Source organism: Triturus cristatus, chromosome 2_1 (genome assembly GCF_964204655.1).
Source record: "Triturus cristatus chromosome 2_1, aTriCri1.1, whole genome shotgun sequence".
Lineage (NCBI taxonomy): Eukaryota > Metazoa > Chordata > Amphibia > Caudata > Salamandridae > Triturus > Triturus cristatus.
The window spans coordinates 1,093,290,392-1,093,318,296 of NC_140581.1; the positions used below are offsets into that span (position 1 = coordinate 1,093,290,392).

At 45.0% G+C, this 27,905-nt stretch overlaps 1 protein-coding gene and 1 long non-coding RNA gene across 3 annotated transcripts in view; one reads left to right on the plus strand and one right to left on the minus strand.

Moving 5' to 3' along the window:
* The window catches only part of LOC146866412 (uncharacterized), a 247,663-nt gene that overhangs the window by 194,271 nt on the left and 25,487 nt on the right, over nt 1-27,905 (minus strand). The gene's annotated exons all lie outside the window — the stretch shown is intronic.
* On the plus strand, nt 380-19,822 carry LOC146866413 (interleukin-8-like). Its single transcript, XM_085640855.1, has 4 exons — nt 380-495; nt 8,581-8,716; nt 15,598-15,681; nt 18,911-19,822. Exons 1-4 carry the CDS (start codon nt 432-434, stop codon nt 18,939-18,941), a joined length of 315 nt encoding a protein of 104 aa, XP_085496981.1. The 5' UTR covers nt 380-431; the 3' UTR covers nt 18,942-19,822.

Genomic DNA, 27,905 nt, shown 5'->3' on the forward strand with positions numbered 1-27,905 from the left:
ACATAATGCATGCCTTAACTGTTAGTGGCTTATCCTGACTGGATGCAGTCACGCTTGATTCTAGACAATTCGAAGTGACCAAGCCTTTCAACTGAAACAAGGAAGTGGGTGCTTAGTTAGTAAACCAGGTGCGGAGCCGGGAAGGCTCTGAAACATGTCACGCACATTTTATTTAAAGTCAGACAATGCATTAGCCACTTAAACTAACTGGTGTGGTTTACTCAAAACCACATGACTCAATAAGTATGACATGCAATATCTTGCAATTCTAGCCCCGGGAATTTTCTGCAATATGTTGCATCGAATGATGTCAGGAGACAGATGACATGGAGTATAAATGTGTTCCTTTGACAGTGGTGCAGACAGAAATCATAGGAAGCACCAAGCTCCAAACGAACAGAGGTGATCTCTGAAGGGGACTTTCAGCTATCATGCAAGGCGGACATTTTGCTGCTGTGCTGGCCATTTGGCTGCTCTGTGGATCTCTGTCTGAAGGTAAGCATCTTAAGTACCTCCATACTTTTTAACTATGTGTTAAAATATTTTTCTTCTAAGTGCATAAGCCTAAAACATCCACTTCATGATAAGTTACCTATCTAGCTTTGTTTGAAGGCCACTAACAATTGTGAGGGACTGTGTTCCCTTTAAAGGTGATGTACCCTAATTTTTTTGGTTTGCTGTATCTTGGAGCAAACAGATAAGTAGTGCTCAATTGAGTGACATGAACTCACAAAATGTGATCTTACACTCATGAATGGATTTACTTCTTCTCATTATATACAGTGTCATATTATGCATGAGTTTATCCTACTCCATCTCCTGGAAAGGTTAGAGACACGCACAAACTTGAGATCTAGTCCCACCATGGAGGTGGTTAGAGATTTAATACTGTCATAAGCAGGAATACATCTCTCCCTGGGTGTGAATGGCTATGAAACCCCTAACATGTATGAGGGTATAGGGAAAGCAGTTTCTTCACATGGAAAAGTACTTCTCCAGTAGGGAAAAAAGTTGTATTGTACAAATTTAATGTCCAGTGGCGGCTCCTCCGCTAAGGCAGAGGAGCATCGCCCCAATGCTCAAAAGAAAAAAGAAAATTCTAATAACGTATCGTTATTATCATTTTAATTTTCCTATTGAAGTCAGTGGCTCTCGGGGTGGGACGGAGCTGGCCAGAGCAGGGGAGTAGTGGTTTGCACACATTACTTGCACATTACTGCTTGGTCGGCACTATTGGGACGGCCAAACAGTCCTGCACACTTTGCATGTTCCCCACCAGGCTGCATTACACAGCTTGATGACAAACATGCAAAGCCTCCCAGTCGCCATCGGAGCACCGAACCACAGTGCTGAGACCAATCTCAACTCTGCATTGCAGCGTTGTGATTGGCTTAGGGGAGCCTGGGTGCTTCCTGACGCTTCCTGCTGCTGTCAGAGACAGGAAGAAGGAAGAGGACTGAGGAGCACCAGCTACTGGCAATGTCATTTCTTCATGAGCAATTTATCTTGTACACAATTGCGCATGCAGAAAGCACTTTGTATAGCCCGGTTATTTCATAAACATTTCCAAAGGTGCTCCAAGAACATTGTGGAAGTCACAGTTTTATAGCCTTTTCCGGGAAAACTTTGTGAGCGCTTCCAATTCTTAAATACCTCCAAATCATAAATCTGCACCCATGTGAGGTTGTAAACTTGTTGGGTACTTCTTAGATTTGTTACTTTCCACCAGGGCAGGCTCTAGGGCGGTGCTATCGGTGCCGCCGCACCGGGCGCTGACTTGGGGTGGGGCATCATTTTTACAAGTAATATTATCATTTTAAAAGCACCAACCTGCTGGCGCATTCCTGGCCTCCAGCAATTTTTGTAGGCATCAATTAAAACGTCAAGATAACTCCAGTGATTTATCATGTTCCTGGAAAGAGACCAGAGGTTTGTCTAGTGGAAGTTTTGACTCATCCAAGGTAGCGCAGAGGGTTAAAATGCCTACTGCTTAGAAAGTGTACCATGCAGATAACAAAGTGCATGTAATGTAATTAGGTCAGTGTGTTACTGCTTCTGTAAGAGAGCTCCTTTTGTTAGTTGTAGTGTGTAAGTCAAAATCGTAATATAGAACATTAAGGGCCCGATTCACAGAACTAATTTGAGACGGAATCCTAATCTTACTACTTTTGGTATTCACAGAATGCACATGCTACTTTTGGTTAAACTTACTACATTTAGTTAAACGTACTACTGTTAGTATTCACAAAAGGCATTTAAGTAGTAGTAAACCAACTTTCTACTACTAAATGCCTTCTGTGAATACCAAAAGTAGTAAGTTTAACCAAAAGTAGTAAGTTTAACCAAAAGTAGTAAGGGCCTTTTGTGAATACCAAAAGTAGTAAGTTTAGGATTTTGTCTCTGATTAGTTCTGTGAATTTGGCCCTGAGCTATTAACTGTCATCAAACAGCTGTGTGTAAACTGCAAGTATTGTTATGATGTTTTTTTCTTAATTTTTCCCTGTTGTGCCCCTGTTATTGTGCCCATCTGTGTCTTGCTCTAATTCCACCCCTGTTTTACTTTCTCGTGCCTGCCTGTTCCTTTCACCTTTCACCACTGCCGCCCCTGCGGCCCCTTCCCCCCGGAATTCCCCCCCGGGATTTCCCCCGCCCCCCGGAATTCCCCCACTCCCGCCTCCCAGCTTTTCCTCCCTCCAACCTCTCCTACTTAATGGCAGCCTGCGCGCAGCGGGCACGCCGCTGGCGTGCCGAAGGAGCGCCAAAGGCAAGCCTGTCTGCGCCTGTCCGCGACCCTACCGGGGCCTGCGCCGGGAACCCTGGACCTCCCACTACCCACCGCTACAACACCACCACCCTCCTCGCACTCAACCCTGGAAGACTTAGAGAATGCCAACAGGCCTCGCCGAACATGACCCATGGTCAGTTCTCCTGCCTTCACTGCCGCCAGACCCTCACCGCCACCCCAGCCTCTAACACCGGTGACACCAGCACCGACAACACCCTAAAATGCATCCTTCTCAATGTATGCTCCATACACACACATGCCTTGGAAATCTGGAACCTACTCGACTCTCTCTCGCCCGACATCGCCTTCTTTACAGAGACCTGGACCAACGCATCCTCCGCCCCTGACAACAGCACCGCCATCCCAGACGGATACAAGATCCAGAGGAACGACCGCCCCAACCACCCAGGAGGGGGCCACGCCATTGCCCACAAGAGCACCCTCTGCCTCACCACCTCCAGCGAAACCTTCTCCTCAGCCGAACACCTGCACTTCCAGATCCAGACCACCCCCAAACCCACACTCCGTGGAACCATTGTCTACAGAACCCCGGCCCCCGAACACCCTTTGCCACCACCATCACCGACTTCATCGCACGCCACGCCATCGCCTCAACAAACTACATACTCATTGGAGGCCTGAACTTCCACCTCGACAACCCCCAGCGACCCCAACTCCACTATCCTTCGTGACAACCTCGCCAGCATAGGACTTAAACAACTCGTCAACACACCGACCCACAGACCAGGACACACCCTCGACCCCATCTTCGCGGCAGGAAACAGCGTCCAATTCAGCCACACAATGTAGCCGCCATGACCGACCACCACTGCGTACACTTTGCCATCAACAAAGCCAAGGCAACCAAAACAGCCCCATGCCGACCACGAAGGACCTGGAGCAAGGTTACCGATTAGCAACTTAACTCCACCCTTACCCGAGACAACCACACCTGGGCACCCGATGCAAACGACGCAGCCAGAGAACTCCACACCTGGATCTCCAATTGCGCAGACGAGCTCGCCCCGCTACACAACCCCAACAGACAATGCCCCAGGAAAGCCGCCTGGTTCACCACCGCTCTCCAAGAAGCCAGACACACCTGCAGACACCTGGAGAAGAACTGGAGAGCCACAAAGACAACCGAAAACCACACCACCTACAAGGACGCCATGACGGACTACCACATCCAGATCAGAGCCACCAAGAGGAACATCATCCACAACAAAATCCTGACAAACTCCACCAACTCCAAGGAACTTTTCAGTGTCATTCAAGAATTCACCAACCCACGCAGCGAAGCCACAGGCATCACCCCCATCCCAAGACCTCTGCGACAAGCTAGGAACTTATTTCCACCTCAAGATCAAAAAACTCTATGACAACTTCATTGACCATCCACCAGGTGCCACAGACGGCCCCCTGCTCCCCGGAAACACCAGCCAACCCACCATCTACAAATGGACATCGATCACGGCCGAAGACACCGCCTCGACCATGAAAAGCATCCACTCGGGGGGCCCCCACCGACCCCTGCCCCCTCACATCTACCACAGAGCCGCGGCTGCCATCGCACCCGAACTACAATGCACCATCAACACTACCTTCAAAACAGGCACCTTCCCAGATGACTGGAAGCGCGCAGAAGTCAGACCCCTGCTCAAGAAACCCACAGCTGACCCCACCGACCTCAAGAACTATCTGCCCATCTCGCTCCTCCCCTTCGCAGCCAAAGTTGCAGAGAAAACAATCAATAGGAAACTGACACGATTCAATGAAGAGAACGTCGTCCTCGACCCATCCCAATCCGGATTCCGAAGCAACCACAGCACAGAGACCGCCCTACTTGCCGCCACAGACGACATCCGCACCCTCCTGGACCAAGGCCACTCCACAGCCCTCATCTTACTCGGCCTATCAGCGGCCTTCGACACCGTCTCCAACCGCACACTAGTCGCCAGACTACATGACGCAGGCATACAAGGAACAGCCCTGGACTGGATCCGATCATTCCTCACCGGAAGAAGCCAAAGGATCAGACTCCCACCCTTCCTCTCCGACCCCATGCAAATCACCTGCGGAGTCCCACAGGGTTCATCCCTGAGGCCCACCCTCTTCAACATCTACATGGTCCCCCTCGCAGCCATCGTCCGACAACATGGCCTCAACATCGTATCCTACGCCGATGACACCCAGCTCATCCTCTCCCTCACCAAAGACCCCACCACTGCCAAACTCAACTTCCAGAAAGGAATGGAAGACGTCGCAGTCTGGATGACCAACAGCTGCCTGAAGCTCAACGCCGAGAAGACAGAAGTCCTCGTCCTCTGTACCACCCCTTCTGCATGGGACAGCAACTGGTGGCCGACTGCCCTCGGAAGCCCACCTATCCCCTCAGACCACGCCAAGAACCTCAGCATCGTACTCGACTCATCACTCACCATGAACCGACAGGTCAACGCCGTCACCTCCAGCTGCTTCAACACCCTCCGCATCTCCCGCAAGACCTTCAAGTGGATCTCCCTGAGCCAAGGAAGACAGTCACCCACGCACTCATCACCAGCAGACTGGACTATGGAAACACACTCTACGCCGGCATCAACAAGTTCCTACTCCACAAAGTCCAGACAATACAGAACACCGCCGCCAGACTCGTCCTCGGCATCCACCGATACGAACACATCAGCCAACACCTACGAAGTCTCCACTGGCTCCCTGTGGAGAAAAGAGTCACTTTCAAAATCCTCACTCATGCCTACAAATGCCTACACAACAACGGACCCAAATACATCAACGACAGAATCAACTTCCACGTACCCAAAAGAAACCTCCGATCTTCCAACCTCGCACTGGCCGAAACCCCGAGCATCCACAGAGCCAGAGCAGGCGGAAGATCCTTCTCTCACATTACAGCCAAGACCTGGCACGAGCTACCGGCAGACATCAGATGCGTTCCCTCCCTGAACACCTTCAGGAAGACCCTCAAGACCTGGCTCTTCGGCTAAACAGATCTACAGACCCCCCCCCCCCTCAGCGCCTTGAGACCCTCGCGGGTGAGTAGAGCGCTTACAATTCCCTGATTGATTGATTGATTGATGTTAGAGCTATATGTTTTTTTGCCCAGTCTTTCATTATCCTAACCTTGCCAAAATGGTTCATTTGGGTGGAAAACAATTCTTGTTATTAAAGAGAACCCCTAACAACGATGTTACATTTTAAATTCAGAATTTGTGCTTTTCCAGAATAAGGACTCTTAAGCTATATTGCGTACCTGTATCGATAACATGTTACTCCTACACTACACCTTTTTGTCCTGTCTGATGTAACATTTCCTATACACTGATTTGCACACCTATGATTGTCACTGTTAAATGTGTGCACGATGTAAAGTGCTCTGACACCCTACTCTGGTATGAGTGGTGCTATAAAACTAAATTAATCCAAGAGACAGTGGTTCTGGAGACTTGAGGGGCACTGTTAAAGAGCGGTGGTGAGAGATTCCGTGGCAGAGGTGGTCATTGGGGTGGCGCCAACAGACATTGTCACACAGGGCGCCACCAGCACTAAAGCCGGCCCTGCTTCCCACCATATTGATTTTTCCTACTTGGTTCCCTTTTCTAGTGCTTGAAAGGGTGTTTTCGGTGAGGAAAATGCTGATGTATTTGTTTCCTCTTTATTCATTTCTAAGGCGTTGAAAACTTTGCCCGCTGTTAGTTATTGTCTGTTTCTGAACTGGCTGAATACCTAAAAGCAGAGAAATTCCAAGAAGCTTAAAATTCTGATTTTTCTGCCAATTGAAACCACAAACCCTGAAAAAAAATCTAAAGAAGGGAAGAGAACCTCTGGGAAGCGTGTAACAACACGTTAAAGCAACAGACTGATATTGCAAAGACTGCATAAGAAAAACACTATTAAAACCTAAATATCCCATCACACTTTTCAAGCTTCCTATTTATAACATAAGTGGCTACTCCTTTTGTGTTGCTTTCCAGATTGTCCTTAAATGTTAAATACACCTACCTTTTCACACTGAAATAGTGAGTGCTGTATCATTATGTTGCAGTGCCACCCAATCACTTGTATATACCCTTATACATTTGATTTTGATTTTATTTAATATGATCTCTAATTGCCTATCAGCCCTAATTAAAAGCCCCACATTCATATATTTCCAGCCTTGAGAAAGCTCGAGGTGTGCAGTGCCCAAGGAGGCGAAACAGGTCTCAGCAGATCTTCCTCAACTGTGTTACAAGATGACATTTTGATCCCTAGGCATGAATGCACATCAACTGAGTGTCTCCGTAAACTTATGTTCAACAAAACTGATATGGAATCCAATGGTACTTTACCTTGGCTACTTCAATTCTTGATAGGAAAAGTTTATGGATGGTTATAATATGGCATGAGTATATTTGTGAGTAATTTCATTTTAGGGTTCCCGTGTGCACCTTTTTGACTTACATGACTGGGGTAAGGGCATAACTAGTTGGACCAGTTTAGCACGCCTACTAATTCTCGTACCACTTTTAGGGGTGTGCGGAATTCGCCTAATTTTGCATAATTATGTGAAATTTCAGAAAACTTGTGCACGCAAACATGAAAGGCAAATTGGGAATGTTGTGCTATTCTTTTAGTGTGAAGTGAGTCCGTGCATCCTTAATGCACTTGAGGAAGTGCTTTGCACAAAAAATGGCGCAAAAAAAAACCAGGAGTCCCACAAGCAAGACCTGCACAAGTTCTGTCCGTTTGCTTATTTTTTACTCAGGTGACCCCCATTATACTGTGTGGTGTACAAAGGTGGGCGAGCTCCTGAAAGCTCAAACCAGCTTTAAGCCTGCAGTCTGGCTCTGTCTCAGCTTGAGATCCTTTTGGAACCTAAAGCCCATAACGAGCCAAACTTTCATGTGCCTCCTGCCTACCTCCCACCCTCATGTGGGTTATCAACAGAGCTACTAACTGTGGAGACAGGTTCAAGTCTTAGCGTGGAATCACCATCCTGTGATTCACGGCAAACCACTTAATCACCCCACGCCTATAAATAATGCATCATGCATGAGACCTTGTGATGTAACTGGTGTTCATGTAAAGCGCTAGGCCTTCCAGTTCGCATTATATTTAAAAACTCTAAGAGATAAAAAGACAGCCTTAATATCAGGAAAGACAAATGAATACAAGTTTACATGCTGATTTGTACAAAGTGAAACCAGAAAAAACCTGCTTCAATTGTGTGATCTTAGGCAAATATTTCATTTCACCCGAACACTTTTTTCTTAATTTTCGTGTATGAAAGCATTTAAAATATGTGGGCAGACTACTGGTTATACAAAATTATTACTTGTAATAAGTTCCTCTAAGAGCAGTGCTATAATGTGCCCTATTAATGTCAAAGCGACCATACCTTAAAGAAAGAGACTTTTTTTTAATTTTAAAGACATATTATCATACTTTATGTGATGTTGGTTGTATGAATTACATAGTAAATAGTGCAGGGCTTGGCTCGTGCAGGGGCTCTAAGGTTCGAGCCATGTTCGCTCACCACCTCTAGAGGTGAAATGGCATCATTGTGTAAAATGTTGAAATGCTGGCAGTTTCCCTAATAATCACGGCGTAATTTTGCCAGCACATGCGGGAAAAGAGCTCTTTGTACCCACCAAATTCCGAGAAAGGACTGACACGCTGTTGAACCGTTCTTATACATGATTACTAATTCAGAACTCACCAGGAATGAATCAACCGCCTGCCCGAGAGATGCCATTTGCTCAAGGCTCGTGTTTATTTTGTGTTTGTATTTACAGGTGCGTCACTGCAGAGGTCACCGACGGAGCTCCGCTGTCAGTGCGTCAAGTCTGAGTCTGGCTACATCAGTCCCAAGCTAATTGGGAAAGTGGAGATCACTCCCAACGGCTCCCACTGCCAAAATGTCGAAGTCATGTGAGCATTTTTTCCTAAATTCGTGTTTTTTTTTTTCAAATGAGCTTGAAATAAATTTAAGAATAACATTCTTCTGTTGCGTTCCATGACTGTTCTTGGCAGGGGCTCCGCGTGAGTCTGGGCGGGCTGCCACTGTGGCCACTGCTGGCTTATGTGAGACTCTGTCTCTGGAGCGCGCTTTGTGCTCCATTTAAAAGTGGTTTACACACTCAAGAGAGCTTACTAAAAGTTTGTTTTATTACAGTGCAGGTCATAAACTCAACTGTGGTTGCATGACGCCATTTCAGAAATGGCAAGTGCTGCTCATAACCCCTTCAGGCCACTGCTGAAAAAGGAAGAACATTTATTCTGGTAACTCACACATTAAGGGGGGTGGCAGAAAGAAAGTGGAGGCAGGAGGCGTGGAAACATAAGGGATGTTCACTGACAGTCAGAATATGCGTTGCTGTTTTTCACAAACTCGGGCTTATTTATTTACAAGCCCAGTGTGCTGAAGGAAAGTCACTTTTTTATGACGCTCCAGCAGCACACTGGGCTTACCCATATCTACAAGGCCACTTGAATCCACCCTGCATGGCTTTTTATGGCCTCCTAGATATGGTGTGAGGTGATGTAGCGCAGGTCGCTGCATTGCCTCACACTGCGATGGGGAGGCGTATCATGAGTGCTATGTTCCCACGTAACACCCATTGCATTCCACACATTCCCAGATTTACAACATGCTGTAAACTGGAAATTTCTAAAAGCCTACACGTAAGGCTTGTTTTTGTGAGGGAAGGTGTCCCTTCCCCCACAAAAACAACCTGATTTTGATGCACATACCCTAGCACCATGGTGCAAGGGTGCCTTCATTGGCCCATGTCAGCCATTTGTGCACCAGCACTATGGAAGAGGACAGGAATGCACTGTTTCTCAGAGATACCACAAATTCCTGGCCTTTTCTTTGTTTTCCTTTGACATAGGGCTTGCAACGCCCACCCTATGCCAAAATATAGTAAATTGGGCCCTTGTACATTAATTGGCAACATGGAAAAAAGGAGCAAGTAAAGATAGTCTATCTAGCTTAAGTGTTCACAAATAGACTGCTTTTTAAGATAGATCAGGCGGCTAAGGCACCTGCTGCAGATCTATGTTATAAAACATAATACTGGTAAGCTATTTGTGCCTAATCGCTAGTTATAGATTCCGGTCATTAAATAACTAAGAGGGGGTTTTTTGAGGTCTTTGCACACACATGCCTCCAAGGCCAATATCCTTTAGGTGCCTATGCTGGTAATCACATCCTGCACTATATTTTGCATGTTGCATGGGCATATATATCCCTCCCAACTAATTCTGCTCTCGCATGGTTACACTTTTTGAGGTTCCTCCTGATACAAGCTTTTAAGGTTCTACTTTTTGTTTTTGTTTTTTTGTCTAAGTCTCAGCTGGCATGATCATTGATTATTCATGACTTCCCTACCTGCCTGTTGCTCAGCTGCTGCACCACTTTTTAGACTCACGAAGCCTTTAAAAATCGCATCAACATTTTAATTGCGGCTAGACAGAGGCGCAACTGGGGCCAAATTTCGGGGGGGGCTACTAAAAATTAACGGGGGGGGGCTAATTCTTCCAGCAATAGGCAGAGTGGAGATGAAGGGGTGAAAAACAGCAAAGCCTCCCAACAAAGCCTCATTAACACGTAAATGGTCTTTTAAAGACCTGAGAAGTACTCAGGTGCAACTGCAATAAGACGGACTCCAGCCCAGGAAGCTGTCTCAGCCGGGTTAACAAACAAAGGGGGGGGCGCTGAAGCCCTTTGAGCCCAATGGGCATTGCGCGCCTGCAGCTAGACAGGACTTTCCTTGTCTAACTCCCTCTTGCACAGGAGTTGCATCTTTGTTTTAACGTACGTCATACCTACCAACTCAGATGATGCCACCGTGTGACACACAATATCGGCTCCCATCACACGGTCTCCCGGTGAGGAGGCGATATCACTTGGTAGCAGTGAAAACGAGCTGAAAACCACTGTAAATAGCTGGTATTTTCTGAGGCTTTGAACTGCTGATGTCCATTAAGGGGTGTGAAAACACCCCAGGACATCAACACCAGCCTCAGCAAGCTTTTTAGGTCTCGCCTGACCCAGCGCATGCGCTGGTCTGGCGAGACTTATTGAGAGGGCTCCAAACTGTGCTACCAGGCCAGCCTAGAGCTACAGTGCATGTGCGCGCGCGCCACGCTTGACCTCGATTACTTTCACTTTTGCGGCCCCACGGCCGCTTTGATGTTTGATTGCGATCACGTTTGCGGCCGCTTGGCATAGCCAATAGGTCTCGCTTTTGGGACCTTATAAGTATTTAGTTATGCAACTGTTGCATGGCTAAACACTTATAAGGTCCCAAAAGGCGAGACCTATTGGCTATGCCAATGCTTGTTTGTTTTTATGGAAGGAGGGGGATTAGGAGGTGGGTGGGGTTCAAAAGCGCCTCGTAGGTTCCTCATTTGTTTGCTGTAACACTCGTAGGAACTTCTCGGCATGACGCTCGCCCCCTTCAAGGCCCCGCTCCCTCCTCACACAGTGAGATTGTTCTTCAAGTTGGCTGGTATGGTACTTATGACCTGATTCACTGTTCCCCTATAAGAGCGTAGCTATAGGTTGTGCTGTAGTTAAGCACGGAGGACGTAGCTATGCTAGCGCAGAAAGTCATGCAGCTTTACTGTTTGTCCTCTAAGCCATCTTAAGCTAAGCAGATAACACTGTGATTTCCTGAAACCAAAGAAAGGAGGCACGCTGGTAAAAAGGGCTTATGTGGACAGGAATGTCTTTTCCTTTCCCTTTCAGTCCTTTGTACCGTTTGTGGCTTGAACTGTACAATGATTACACATATCAGGGGTTTGTTCATACTTGATATTTTGTGTTTATATTATTGTATGGCTTTATTGTAAAGCTGAATCAATAACCTTTACTGCAACTATTAGGGTTTATGTGTGTCTTGCAGAAAATTAAACGTAAAATGCAGGTCACAGATTTCTATTTTATGCCAGCAAGCTCAGTTGGTTAGTATTTTTGCTACATCCTATGCAGGTTAGGAGGTACAATTAGGTAACATAGCTCACTGACTTCTGCGTTTACTCCAAACACCTGCATGCAACCTAAAGGTATAACTGTGAATCCTTGCAGGTTTGAACTCAATGTACTATCTTCTAAGGTTGATCATATGGAATGGATAGCATTAATTGCTTCTTATTGACTGCTCAAAACATTCACTTTGCTCTGTGTGCTATATTAATCGGTATTAGCGTTATTACTCAGCTATTCCTGACACTCCTCCAACGCACACATTCTTACCTATACATCTCGTGATACCCCACTGAACGTGTGTTTGCTGCTGGAACTGGAGCCAAGGTTCCAAATGTGCCACATTTGATCTCCAACCCATCCCAGACTGGGCACACAACATGTACAAAAGGAATTAAGGATTCTCCACCAAATTAACCATTTCATGCTGAGCAGCGCTCTGCAAGGCAGCAGCTGTACACTGGAAAATGAAATGAATGTGCATATGAGGCCACTCAATGTGTTCCAGTGGCGGCCCGTCAGGTATGGAATTCATTTGGTTCCCACTGTAGTCTAGGAAAAGGTTTGTCTTTTTGCTCTTTCTTGTGCCTGGTATGTGGGCAAGCTTTATTGAGTGCTGTTCACGCAGTCACAGAGCCCTCTGATAAATACCTGGGGGTCATATTTAGAAGGAAATGTCGGAGCGCAGTACTGCCCCAAATTTGGCAGCGCTAAGCTCTGACATTTCCGAAACGCAGGGATGTGCATATTTACAAAAATACGGCACACCCCTGTGTTTTTCCTAGCGCTGGGGCTAAAATGAGCTGCCTAGCAACAATTCAGGCACCTTTGCACCATAGTGCAAGGGGGCCTGCATTGCAGGGGACAAATGTTTATGTGTCCCTTTCTGCACTAAAACAATCATCAATGGTGTTTTGCTCTATATGTGCTGCAGGATGCGTCAAAAGGCAATGGGTATTGTGTTGAAACGCCTGCAGCAACACCCATTGAACGCCTCTTTCACGCAAAGTGATGCGTGTAACGAGGCAGTATTTACAAGGTGGCGTTAAGCCACAAGAAGTGGCTTAATGCCGCACTGTAAATATGGAGAAGGACATAGCTCCACCAGAATGTCGCTAAAAGTGACGTTCTAGTGGCGATTTCCGCTTGTAAATATACGCCTTGATGTGCAGCACTGCCATTTCTTAGAAATTGCTCACCAAAAGCTCCTAAAGACCAGTGTTTGAGCTGCACTAATTTCTAGGCAGTTGTTGAACAGCTGTACTAATTGCTAGGCAGTTGAATATGACTGACTAACATAGCACACCAGCAGAGGCCGGTGCATTCCCTTTGACTAAGAGAAGATTAACAAACTGCGTAGTCCTATGTTAACCTGACTAGTCTTCTTGACTTTTTGCAATGTCAAAGAACAACTGGGTTAGGAAAATATGTGCACGTTTTCTTCTCTGAAAACCTAAAACCTACTTCCTCGCACTCTTTTCATCGCTCCCGCGACTCACCTAATTTTTCCGCATCCACCAACCCTCCCAATGCACCTCCGTTGTGCACCAAGCGCCGGTTGGCGCTCTTCATTGCTCATCCACCCACACAATGCTCTTCCTTGACCCGCTTAGCATTGGATAGATGCCTTGGTAATGTCTTGTAATGTCTGTAATATCCAGTGCTGCCCCTCTCCATGTCAGTAGCTGTTATTGGCTTTAACATTGCTGGAGGCATTTCAACTGTAGTCAAAAAAGAAAGACCTCCCTTGGATCTGTATATGTCACCAATCATTCAAACACACAAATCTTAAATTAGCAGGGTGAGATTCGGCATCAACGAAGCAAACAAACTATTTGATCACAAGTTTATTCAAGTTAATCACATATGTCTCACAGAATGTAAGAAGTTGTACACATACGTTAAAAAACAATTGTTCAAAATTTTTAAAAAAAACATAAAAGATAAAAGATCAATAAAACTTCTATATATGATTCAATAACACATAATGTAGCAAAACACCAACAATAATAATCAATATTCATACACAACAGAAAATTTAAAACAAAAATTGGGAAAAAGAGAAAAGAACAGGAAAGTTATTCCTACTCAGAAAGGGAAATCGCCTAATCAAAGATTAATCGGTTGTGACCACAATGAAATTTGATTATATTACACATGTCACAAAAAACTGCGCCAGCATGTTAAAACTAAAGCAATGAAAACATTGGGGCAGATTTACAAGCCCCTTGCGCCACTTTTGCGTCACTTTTAACATAGGAAAAGTGACGCAAAAGTGGCGCAAGTGGCTTGTAAATCTGCCCCATTGTTTTCTGTACTTTCAAGATGGCCGTTGTGTTGAGCGAAGCACGTGCAGTGCAAGGTCACGTCACGCAATTGCAGGAGTATGCGATGCACGTTGCACCATGCGACACAGCAGTCAACTTGAAATTACACAAAATAATGTTTTAATGTATTGTTTTCAAAACTTTTAACAATTGCCGTCAAGCATTTGCGAAGGCAATCACGTCGCACGCTCAATAATGGCAAAATAAGATCGTTTGGCTTTGCCAGTAGTTGCTAGTTTGCATGTGATACAATCACAATCCAATGTATGATGCTGCAGTCATTTCACATAACATTTGGAAACAGGAAAATATAATGACATCCTAGGAAAAAAAATCAAATTAGCAAGCAGGTAGTTTACTTTCGGAATAAACAGCGTCATCAAACAGCTGAAGAGTATGCCTTCTCACTTGTCATTAGAGAAATATTCGCCTGCATTTTAGCTTCAGTGACTATCTAATTGGTTGCCGAGCAAAGCTCCTTGAAAAAAGACACGCATTTGCTGTCGTTGGCGGCATTCTTCTGCACGACGAGTTCACACTTGCACGCTTGCTGCTCCAGTCAGTTTGGCTACCCAGGGATCGAACGATGCAAACGTATGGGGAATGACGTAATAGCTTGCAGCTCACTCAGAAAAGGAATCTGTGTCGCCGCCTCCTGCTCACTCGGCAGTGATGTATACTGAGGGGCAGATTTACAAGCCCTGTGCGCCACTTTTGCGCCGCCGTTGCGTCACTTTTGTGACGCAGCGGCGGCGCAAAGCTAGCGCCATGCTGTGACAGATTTACAACGTGACGCATCTTAGGAGATGCGTCACGTTGTAAAGCCATGCGCCACATTAAACCTGCGTCAGGTTTAATGTATGTAGGGTGGGCGTTACGTCGAAAAAGCCTCGGAAAAGTGACGCAGTGAAATCTACGAGATTTCACGCAGTCACTTTTCCGACGCTGGTGCGTCAAATCCTTACGCCTGCTTCAAGCAGGCGTAAGGCGTGACGCACCATGTTAGGGAGAGAGCAGGTTGGAACAGTGCAGGAGTTGCGTCACGCTTGCGACACAACTTCAGCACTGTGCCAACCTTACGCCAGCAGATGCGTCACGCATCTGCTTGTCTTTGCGCCATGATGCAGCGCATTGTAAATGCGGCGCATCTGCAATGGCGCATGGGCAAACTTGCGTGACGCATCTTCCCTGGCGCTTCCCTGCTGATTTGCAGGGATGCGCCAGGGATCGTAAATCTGCCCCTTATTATTTTATTAGAAGTGCACTGGCACCAGTATAGTACTGTATAGAACAAAGAACACAATCCGTTATGTTATCACTTGAACTCTGGATTGTGCAACATGAAAAACAATGTTAAACTATCCAGTAAAAATAATGCACGTGTAACACTGAAGGTGACTAAGGCACTGTCTCTGCTTTGGCACAGGGGTTACAGGTTGCTGCCAGTACGCGCTCCAGACAGATTTTTGACTTTTTAATCTCTTCATTTGCAGCATGGTTCTACATTCAGGACAGAAAGTATGTGTGGACCCCCAAGCCCCATGGGTGAAGAAGATCATGGACTGGATTTCAAAAAGGTAATAGATGATAACATGTGTGAGGGTTGCGTGAGGGAACTCTGCATGCATTTACCACGCTTGCCTTTACACCGCAGTCAGTAACCCGACTGCAATGTTACCACGCGTTCCTTTACCACGCAAATCGTTACAACGACTTGCTTCAGGCAGAGAGAGTGTGTGTGTGTGTGTGTGTGTGTGTGGTCCCTGTCAGTCTTGAAGTGTGTTGAATAAGACATGTATTAGGAGTCACTTAGAAAGACAGCTATTAAGATAAGTAATTAAAGAGGGAGATGGTGAAAATAACTATAAACCATTTGATTGCTTAGAACAGGGCAATAAATTATAATGCTTTGCGTGACATTAATTAACTACTGGCACAGGCCCTAAACTCGAGCTCTCCCACAAAATATAACTGATTCGGGGAAAAACGAGAGAAGGGAAAATCGCATATTACTGACTAATTATTGTGTTAGTAGCATTATCGACTGTAGTTGGTGCTTGTAAATATTAATGATTAAGGTTGCTAATCCTTCTTAGGCACTCTCACCCATGACCCAGCACCATAAAAGAGACTTCACTCTTATCCAGAACAGTCTGCCTCACTCAATCCAAAACAATCAGCCCCACTCCAAACTAAAACAATCTGCCCCTCTCAGTCCAAAACAATCTGCCCCACTCCAAACCCAAGCAATCTGCCACATTCCATTCCTCCCCACTACAATCCAAAAAATGTGCCCCACACTAACCCACCCACTCCAATCTGCCCCACTCTAATCCAAAACAATCCACCCACTTCAATCTGCCCCAAACCAATCTGCCTCACTCCAGTCTGTCCGACTCAATCCAAAATAGCCTGCAGTGCTCTAATCAGCCCCACTCCAATCAAAAATAATCTGCTGACTCCAGTCTCCCCAATGACAATCGAAAACAATCTGCCCCACTCCAATCCATCTCACGCCAATTTTCCCTACTACAGTCCAAAACAATCCGCCACACGCCAATCTGCCCCACTCCAATCCAAGAGATTCTGCCCCACTCCACTCTGTCCCACTTCAATCCATCCCACTCCAATCCGCCCCACTCCAGTCCACCTTAACCCAATCCACCCATTCATCCCAATTCACTCCACTCCAATCCACTCCAATCCACCCCACACCAATCCAGTCCAAACAAATCCAGCCCAATCCAATGTTCCCCAAACCAATCCAATCCCTCTCACCTCAATTCAATCCACCATACTCCCTCCCTAATCCACAGCACTAAAAAACAATCCTCCTCACTCGAAGCCAATCCATGCCACTCCAATCCACAACAATCTTCCCCACTCCAATCTGTCTCACACCAAACTGCCTCACTCCAACCTAAAACAATCTGCCCCACTCAATCTAAAACAATCACCTCATTCCAATCCTAAAATATCTGACCTTTTCAAATTCAAAAGAAGCTGCTCCACTCCAATCCAAAACAGTCTGCCCCATTCTAATCTGCCTGAGTCCAGTCCAAACAATCTGTCCTACTCCAATCCAAAACAATGTTCCCCACTCCAACCTGCCCCACTCCAATCCAAAACAATGTACCCCACTCCAATCAGCCCCACTCCAATTCAGAATAATCTTCCCCACTCCAATCCAAAACATAGTGCCCCACTCCAATCGAAAGCAATCGGAGCCACTTCAATCCGACCCATTCCAATCCAAACAATCTGCCACACTCTAATCCGCACACTCCAATCCAATCCACCTCACCTCACCCCAATCCAATCCACCTAACTCAATCCAATCCACCCCAATCTAGTCAAATCCAATCTCTCACACTCCAATCCACCCACCCCACTCCAATCCACCCCAGCCCAATCCATCTCAGCCCAATCCACCCCATTTCAATCCATCCCACCCAATCCAAACACCCTCAATCCAATCCACCCATCACAATCCAGTTTACCCCACCCCAGTCCAATCCACCCAAGTCCAATCCACCCCAATCCAATCCAATCCACCCCAGTCAATCCAATCTACTTTAATCCAATCCACCCAACCCCTGACAAATCCAATCCATCTCACTCCAATTGACCTCATTCCATTCCACCCCAATCCATTCCACCCCACTCCAGTCCACCCTACTCCAGTTCAATCCACCACACTCCAATCCACCTCAAATCCAATCCACCACACTCCAACTCTCCCCACCCTGCCACACCCCAGCCAATCTAGTCCACACTACCCTACCCCATTTCAATTCACTCCACTCCAATCTAATCCACCTCACTCTCTTGCAATCCATCCCACTCTACCCCAATCCACCCCACCCCAGTTCTGCCTACTCACCTACTCAATCCAATCCATCCAGCCCACCGCACCCCAATCCTCCCACTCCAATCTAATCCAATCCACACCACTTCACTCCAGTCCAATCCACCTCACCCCTTCCAATTCAAACCACCCCACTCCACTCCAATCTAATTCCCATCCCACTCCAATCCACCCTCCTCCAGTCCAGTCCAATCAAACCCCCTTGACTCCACTCTAATTCACCCCACTCCAAACCACCCTTCTCTAATTGAATCAACCCCACCCCAATCCACCCCCACCCTCCCAAACCAACCTAATCCACCCACTTCAATACACCCTGATCCGATCTACCTCACCCCATTTCAATCCACCCACCCAATTCAATCCACTCCATCCAGTCAACCCAATCCAATCCACCCCACATCACTCAATGAAACCCACTCTATCCCAATCCACCCCAATCTATTCCAGTCCAATCCACCCCACTACTTCAATCCACTCCAACCCTCTCCACCATATTCCAAACCACTTTACTTCACGTCACTCCACTCTATGACACTGCATCTATGACACTGCACTCTGTGACACTACAACTGATCCATTAACCTCTACTCCCCTCTACTCAACTCAATGACACACCACTCCCCCTACTCCACTCTATGACACTCCACGCCACTAACTTTTAGCAATGCTGAACACTGGTGTACAACATGGCAAAAACACATTGCCAAAGCCAATAGCTCTTGTATAGGTGATATGAAAACTCATCAAACAGGCATAACGACTTTAGTGGATTGCACTTACACTCTCTGGATAAGAAGCGTTATATAATGTTTAATACCAATTGATGTTCTTTGGAATAACCACTTACATTTGCATTTTGACTGATTGCTCATGGGTGATTTTTCATTGAGGTTTTTTTGCTGATTGCTTTTACTATCCACTGTTTTTCCTTTTAGGGATGTGTCCATAAATGAAGAAAAGCCATAAAGGAATTTAAAGAAGACCCTGAATATACCCATTGTTGTGCCAAGAGACTTTGCTGAAACTCCACATTCTGGCAGTTGTTTTAGGAGAATAGGGAATGTGTATTTTTTGTGTTATCTAATTTACAATATTGTATGTATGTATGTATTTATTTATGTATGTATGTATGTTTACATGTATGTATGTATGTATATCGTATTTCTATAGGGCAAACCTAGCCAAAAGCAGGGGAGCACTATACATGAAAGGGAGGTCAGCGAGTAATAGAAGAGGAAGCTGAATTGTGGACAGTTAATTCATTGTGATATAGTGTTCTTTAAAGAGATGAGTCTTCATTCTTTCCTAAATTCGTGCAGCGTTGGGACGGTCCTGATGAGTAAAGGGATGTTGTTCCAGATCCTGGGTGCATAGATGGAAAGGGCCTCTTGTCTTGTTTTTTCTTGCAAAAGTACCACACATTTTCGCTGGCAAAATTAATGTTAGTTTTATGATGTGATTGTTAACATAAGGCTGTATCCACAAATATATCTGTAGCATTTAAAGGGATATGATTTTGAGTAAGGCTGGTATGCCTGGAATATTGTCATACCTTTCCACTTAGGGCTGTATGGCTCTCCAGAAGAGGAAAATCTCAAAGTCGAAGTTTTTTACTAGGCATGCAAAAGTCTGGGCAGTCCACACTGAAGAAAAGGAAAGCTCTGGTATGAGTAAATTCAGATTAACTTTATTGTCCTGTGAAAATAATATGGGGGTAAAGAACACAGTAAAACTAGGAACAAAAGCCAGTAAAATTGAATTCTTGGGCTAGTTTGCTTTTAAAGAATGGCGCATTTTGAGTTAGACATCCAGCAGTAACAATAAAGCAGTTATTTATTGGTGGCCCAACAGCATTTTTCTTTTTATCCAGTACATATATATTTTATCATAATTATTATTATTTATTTAACTTAAGACTTGTTTATCTATATTAATTTGCCATGCTCCCTTTTTTCTGGTTAATAATTCAAATTCCTTATTGTAATATTTTCTGAAATGTATGAAACTTGTTTACATTTTTTAAACTTGACATTAAAAAAGAATTTCACTTCATAAGAAACGCATATGGCTCTTTGCTTTCATTCCAATGCATTTGCAGTGCAGCCTCATTATTTGGAGGGAACTGAGGTCAGTTTCATGTTGGCGGTTGCTTTTAACATTACACACTTTGGATCTCCACCAAGAACTGGTGCACGTGTTGCAAGGTGAATCATCTTCGCTTTTGCTCTCTGTGGAAATTACTACACTGTTACTTGGCAGAAGGCTTCGGGGAAATGCAAGGCTTTAATGCCTGTGTTGGTGCAAAGTGCCACTTTTTACTGCACTTCATTGGGAGTGGCTGTCTGTGACCAGCCATATGGGGAAAGGTTCAGCAGTTGCCACGTGTGTGCAACATTGTACTTCAAATTGCAGAAAGGCCGCAGCAGAACTTATATAGGACACATGTATAGGTCAACAGTCCTTTGGAATAAATTGGGAGGGAAATCACTGCATCACTCTGTTCAATGAATGAGCAGATTGGTTAGCAAACCAGACAACACTTATCTCCTTTGGCGGATGCATAATGCCCTATACAATCAACTAACATTTACTTCCTAACACTTCCCACCGCCCCTAAACCCTTTCCACTCCAACATACCCCTCCTATTTTCCTTTAAACATCAACAATCTCACAAACGTTTAACTTCTTTCTCATATCCGTCTATCCACTGTTCTCTTGATTGAATGGCATGACCGCTCCTGGACCTAGCCCACCTCCTTGATTCCTTGCTCTATGTTTCATCCCATACTTCCCCTGTCCCTTTGTTAATCCCTCCCTCCATTTGTTTGTTCCTTCATACCTCTGTTCCTCTGCAACAATCACCCCTCCACTCTTACTGCTGCCCAAACTAGCTCACTTTTGCCTTGCACTAGGGTGGGTGGTGGGGTTTCCCTTTGAGGTGCAGGGAAAAGTGATTCCCAGCATGCCCTGAACGCGATGAGGCGGTCATGCTGTCGCCCACATCACTACGCACCGCTTTCCTCGCTCCCAAACTTCCATGGCTTAGAGCAGAGGTCTTCAAACTTTTGTCGGTTGAGCCCCCCCTGCTGAATATTTTTAGATGTTGGGCCCCCCCACCGCCTAACATAAATTTCAGGAACCTGGGACACTACACAATTGGCCGCCACACGCGTATCATGGGCCATATACGGCAAATAATGTTCAACACAATAAGTGTGTTTAGGACACTGCAGGTTTGTGAGTGGGTGTGGTGAAATGACAGAGGCTTATTACACAGCTCAAAACACAATTTTCCAAGATAAAATGTGCGCAAATTGTTTTTACTAGGATGCTTTGTTTTACACATGACATAGATTATTAATAACACCACCAACATAAATGTGACGGTGTGCCTGCTTTTTGCCACAGAGACGATCTGTGGATGGATTTTTGCTACTGCCCTCCTCAGGTTGTGCTTCACATCCAGTCTTGAACGGTACTTACTCTTTAATACCGCAAGTGCTGAGAACCCAATCTCACATAAATAGGACGTGCTGAAATGCAAGAGAGTTTTGATAGCAGTTTCTCTCAAAGCTGAATATTCTGCAGACATTTTCAGCCAAAACAGTGACTGTAAATTCTAAAAGTATTTACATCTAATATTCAGATAGTGATGTGTGGTTTCACTGTTGTAACAAAGCAGCAGCCCACTAATTTTACAGCGAATATCTGTGATATCTTCCAATATCTCATAGACGAGGACCCATTTTGATCTAAACTTTTTTTATGGTTGTTACAAGAAACAAAACATTTCTCTGCAAATAGTAATAGACTCTCTCATATCAATCACATTAAACAGAAATGAAACAAAACGATATTTACAAGAATCTGTTTAGGAATTATTCCAGGCCATCAGGGCAAAACAAAGTTGCCTCTATCAAGGGGGCCCCTGAAAGGCTGGATTGCAGTGCATGTAAATGTATCCTTTTGTAATTTAGGACAAAAACCTTGATGGGGCACGACATACCCATAAATGTGTACAGGGGCGCAACTAGACCCGAACTTCAGGTGGAGGCTAAGACTGCCAGCCAAGGCTGGCTCTAGCACTTATCGCACACAGTGCAACAGTCTGTTTTGGTGCCCCTCCTCCATTTCCTCCTTCTCCATGAATTCCCTCACTACCACTCACTAACAATGCACCTCATCTCTCTATAGCACCTTTCTGGCAAACATTTCATTTTTTTATAGCACTACTCATTAGTGAGAGAGGGAAGTTGACTTACCGCTTATCGAGATTCCGGTAGATCAAGAAGGACCTTATGTACATAGTGAATTATTAGGTCAAGATAGAAAATTCTTACTCGATACAGGGGCAAGTCGAACAACTATAAAACGTAGTGAAGTTCCAGGGGCACCCCTCTCAGGCTCTCAAAATGTTTCCCTTGGTTTTTCAGGAAAACCTATTGTTAATGAAGTATCAAAGCCTCTACCACTTACGATAGGACCTTTGACACGAACTACAGATTTATTGCTTACTAAATCATGCCCAGAAAATTTGTTAGGAATTAAAACTCTGAAAGCACTAGGAGCCATAATATGTTGTTCTCCGGAAGGAGTAAGGTTGTTTTTACGTGATTTTAAAGGTCACTATGTGTCTAGAGACATGGATCCCCGACTACAGACTTTACAAGTACATCTATGGGCACAAGGCCCTACGGATGTTGGCTGCATGAACATTACACCCTATCGAGTTACATTGAAAGCAGGAGTGGTACTACCACGAATGCGACAATACAAGTTACCGCATGATGCTGTAGTGGCTTTGCTGAAAATCATTGATGAGCTAATTGCCCAGGGAGTAGTTGTAGAAACAGACTCCAATGTATGTAATTCACCGATAATTCCGATTCTTAAACGAACTGATCCTACTGCTCCACCAGTGTACCGATTGGTTATTGATTTGCGTGAACTAAACAAGTGTATTGTACCACAATTCCCTGTGGTCCCTGATATATCATCATTGTTGACAGCAATTGATTCCGAAGCAACATTTTTTACTGTAATTGATCTCAAGAATGCCTTTTTCAGCGTCCCAATAGATCCGGAAAGCCAATACTTGTTCGGATTCAGTTTAAATGGGCGCAGCTTTAAATTCTCACGCGCTCCCCAAGGATTCACAGAAAGCCCCAGCATCTACAGCCAAGCACTGAAACGAGAACTTGACAGTATCCACATGCCAGTCAATACAGCACTGCTTCAATATGTCGATGATCTGCTGATCACCGCGAGAAGCGAGCCAGAATGTGAAAAAGCTTCTCTGACAGTTTTACATTTCCTAGCCGACAAGGGGCACAAGGTGTCCCCTTCTAAGCTGCAATTCTGTGTTCAGCGAGTTATTTATCTTGGTCACTCGCTGTCCAAGGAGGGAAGGCAGCTTACACCAGATCGCATCCAGTTAATTGCTAATATGTCAATACCCCAGACACAGAAGGAGGTGCGGGCTTTTATAGGCCTCACTTCATATTGTAGACAGTGGATCCCTCAGTACGCATTTCTAGCAAAACCACTCATTCAGTTAACCACACAGGAGGCAGCCACATCGACTGTTCTCCCTTGGACTCAGGAACATACACAAGCTTTTGAAAGCCTAAAGGAAGCTTTATGTCAAGCACCTGTTTTAGCAACACCATGTTATAGCAAACCTTTTACACTCTTTGTTACAGAACGCGAAGGTACTGCCTTGTCAGTACTCACTCAGGATCAAGCAGGATCACGCAAGCCATGTGCTTATTTTTCCAGTACATTAGATCCCGTAGCTCAGGCTTTGCCTGCATGCCTGAAATCAGTGGCAGCGACAGCTTTAGCAATCAGACAAAGCGATGCCATAGTATTAGGACACCCATTGACAGTACAAGTACCACATGCAGTAGAGGTTCTTGTGAACCGAACACAAACGCAACACTTGACCATAGCAAGACTTACCGGTTATGAACTGACATTGTTTCAACCACACATAGAGATCCGACGGTGTAATACATTGAATCCTGCTACACTATTACCTGTAATTGGAACAGACCCACTAGCTCATGATTGTGTTGAAATCATTGAAATAAAGACGAAACCTAGACAAGATTTGACAGACGTTCCATTGTTAGATCCAGACCTGACGTTGTATGTAGACGGATCATGCATGAGAACAAGTACAGGAGATTTAGTGGCCGCGTATGCAGTCACAACAGACACTGAAGTTATTGAGACAAATTGTATAGATACTCTGTCAGCCCAAGCAGCAGAACTTATTGCTCTAACAAAAGCCTGTATTCAAGCCACAAATAAGAAAGTTAATGTATACACTGATTCACGTTATGCATTCGGAGTTGTACACGACTTCGGCGTGCTGTGGCGAGAGAGAGGTTATTTAACTTCCCATGGTGCCCACATTCAGCACGGACCCCTCATTCATGCCTTGTTAGACGCAATACATCTACCCACTGCTATATCGATTATGAAATGTAAAGCACACACGAAGGTTACTGATACCATTTCTCAAGGCAATGACTTAGCTGACAGAACAGCTAAACAGACTGCTCAGAATCGCACATTAGACATGACAAAGCCAATAGTTCAGACACCAACACAGTGTATGACAATTAAGGATCCCGCACTTGACGTAATTGACATACAGACACATGCCACAGCAGAAGAAATAAAGAAGTGGACTGAACTAGGAGGGATCCAGACAGATCAAGGATGGATGACGAAGGAGAAATCTGTATGGTTTCTCCCTGATTCCATGGTTCAAGCCATTATAGCTACAGTTCACAGTCCAGCACATTTAGGAGAGAAGGCTATGCTAGACAGCATTCAGCACATTTGGTTCAACAAACATTTACGAGCAGCAGCTAAACAAAAAGTTCGTACCTGTATGATATGTTGTCAGTTTAATCCAGGAAAGAGTGTTCCCGTAGAGCAGGGTGGATTTCAGCCTCCTGACCATCCTTTTGAAGTCCTCCAGATGGATTATATTCAGATGGAACGTTGTCGAGGATTCAAATATGTTCTCGTAGTTGTCTGCGCTCTCTCCCGTTGGACAGAGGCGTATCCCGTATCAGATTACACTGCCCCGACTACTGCCAAGCAGCTAGTTCGAGAATTCTTCCCACGGTACGGTTTACCACGTGTTGTATATTCAGATAACGGCCAGCCTTTCTCATCCGAATTAATGAAACATGTATCACTCTTGTTGGGATATCAGTGGAAATTCCACTGTGTCCGACACCCCGAGGCAGCAGGTCTCGTAGAAAGACATAACCAGACACTGAAAATCAGACTGTCCAAAATATGTAGAGAGAAAGGTGTCGACTGGATAGTAGCATTACCAGTTGCACTCTTTTACATGAGAATGGTAGCGCACTCTAGAACAGGGCTATCCCCGTATGAGGTGATCTTTGGTAGACCACCGAATATGTGGGGGACGCCTATACCCCGTAAAATAACTGATGTTGACTGTAATATGCTGACAGATTACCTGGCTTCCTTGATGTCTGCACTACAATCTTCTCGTTCACAGGTGGTCGCAGCTTTTCCTGACAACACTGAGGTGAAACCCCATGACGTGGTCCCCGGGGACTTTGTCCTGGTTCGGAATTTTGATAGGAAAAGCCAATTGGATCCTAGGTGGAAGTTGCCTAAGCAGGTCCTGCTGACGACCAGAACAGCTGTGAAGATCGAAGGACGGAAAGGATGGGTGCATTCCACCCATATCAAAAAATTTCATGGACTACCTTCAGATATAGACACTGTGCCCTGCACTCCCTCACAGACTGATTCAAAACTTCCTTTTGTTGAACAAAATGACTCTCAGTGCTATAAACAGAAACTCAGGTCCAGATCTAAACTGTCGGACGATTTGATTGTTTAAGTCCTCTCCAAGGTGAAGCGGTTGAATCTGTCCCGACATGTACCCCTTAGGTCTGAATCACGTAGAGTCCAGAATCATAATGAAACGACATGCTTATTGTAAATTACTGCGTAACCACTGTATTGTGACTTTATTAATTTTGTTTTTCTTGAGTTTTTTAATAGTTGCTGCAAGTATATTGTTGCATATGTATTATCCTGTTTCTAAACGTGTTTTCAATATAACTGATGAACATTCTTTTAGTGACCTACCGCCACATGAGTTGTCCTATAGACTTGCGCTGCGTAATAACACATTCATTAGTATGTTATATAATTCCCATCAGACTAGTAATGCGACCAATTGTTGGGTGTGTGGCAGACTTCCTCCCTATCAGAATAACAAAGGAGTTCTGCCATTCTTTCCACATCCATTCACACACAATGGCTCCTGTGGAGCATGGTTTAGTTTATTAAATTCCATAGACCCAGACACAGCAGTTTATCAACAACATTGGATATGGGGAAATCTGAATCTAGTTTTATTCAAAGTCTGTCACCCTAATAAGGAGGGTCACCCCAGTATAACAGGAACTGATTTAGAAAATGAAGTGTATAAATTAGGTAATTTTACGCCTAATCTTATGATTTTGAATGTCAAATCCGAAGTTGAACTAATTCTGCCCACTATGTCAGTATTTCCAGTCAAGGGTGAATTATGTGTAAGAAAAGTTGGTTCCATACATATGGGCCATAGCCAATGTGTTACTACAGTAGAATATAGTGATCAAGGCAAATCTTCATTTAGAGCTTCTCGCCATTCTTACTTTATATGTGGTCAGACGGCATATATGCGTCTGCCTCTAGATTGGGATGGTACCTGTTACATCGCATTCCTTCTGCCACCTGTTTTCCTAGCTCCTCCTGATTATTATCGAAATGTTCATTTAGTACACAATAGAGAGCGAAGAGATCTCCCAGTTGTCGATTATACTGAGACGGCATGGGACAAGTATGTAGATTTCAATAAAGGTATCTTTCCCTATATAAGTACAATATCAAATAGTAAGCTGATACGCAGACTCACCAAGACTCTTGAAGCCGTAGTAAACGAGACTATAGCCGCCCTAGGCAATCTGACAGAGGAACAATCAGTGATGAGAATTGTTGTTCTCCAGAATCGTCTTGTCCTTGACGTCATCCTGGCTGATAGGGGCGGAGCTTGCAGGGTCATCGGATCCAGCTGCTGCATTTTCATACCAGAAAATTCGCCATCTGTATATAAAGCTATAACACGCCTTCATAAGATTGTAAGCCAGATACACGAGAATCCAGGCACTTGGACGTGGTCCGGGTGGTTTTGGAGTGTGATATCAGCCTGGGGATGGAGAGTTCTATCCTTCCTAGGTATTGGCCTTCTTATGCTCTTCAGTTGTTGTTTATGCCTGCAATGTGGACCAGCGATTTGTGGTCTGTGTGCCACATCGTGTATTCCACATCAAGGTTTTCGCTCAAGATCCCGGAAGAAGAAGGAAGAAGAAATGATGCTCCATGAGCAAATCGATGGAATGATGAAGATTGATGTCTCGTGAAGGGCAAGAAGGGGACAAGGAGGGAATGTGGAAATGTGGATTTTCCTGGTCAGTTATGTCCCCTATCTTGGACCCCAACGGTTCTATATGCATGTTACAAGTACATGTATGTTCCCTCCAGTTCCAGTTTCTAAGACGCAAACATATGTGTGTCTACCGTCAACATGTTCTCTGTCAGATCCGCCATCAATGGGCTGGATATTCGATTCCTAAGTATAAAAGGCCACCGACTTTATAAGGCTAAGTTACTCCATTTTTACAGTTCAGGCGAGTAGGCCCGATTCTGTCCTCAAAGCCTTTCCCTGCTCTCTGTCTCTGACAGCTTCAGTTTGAGCTCGCATCTGTATCCATGAACTTTGTCCTACTCCCTGTGCAGCTAACGGTGCCTGCCTCGGCCAGTTTTCGCCTGTCTGCCAAGAAGTTGTATTTCACCTTCGAATTATCTATTTTGCTCTCCAG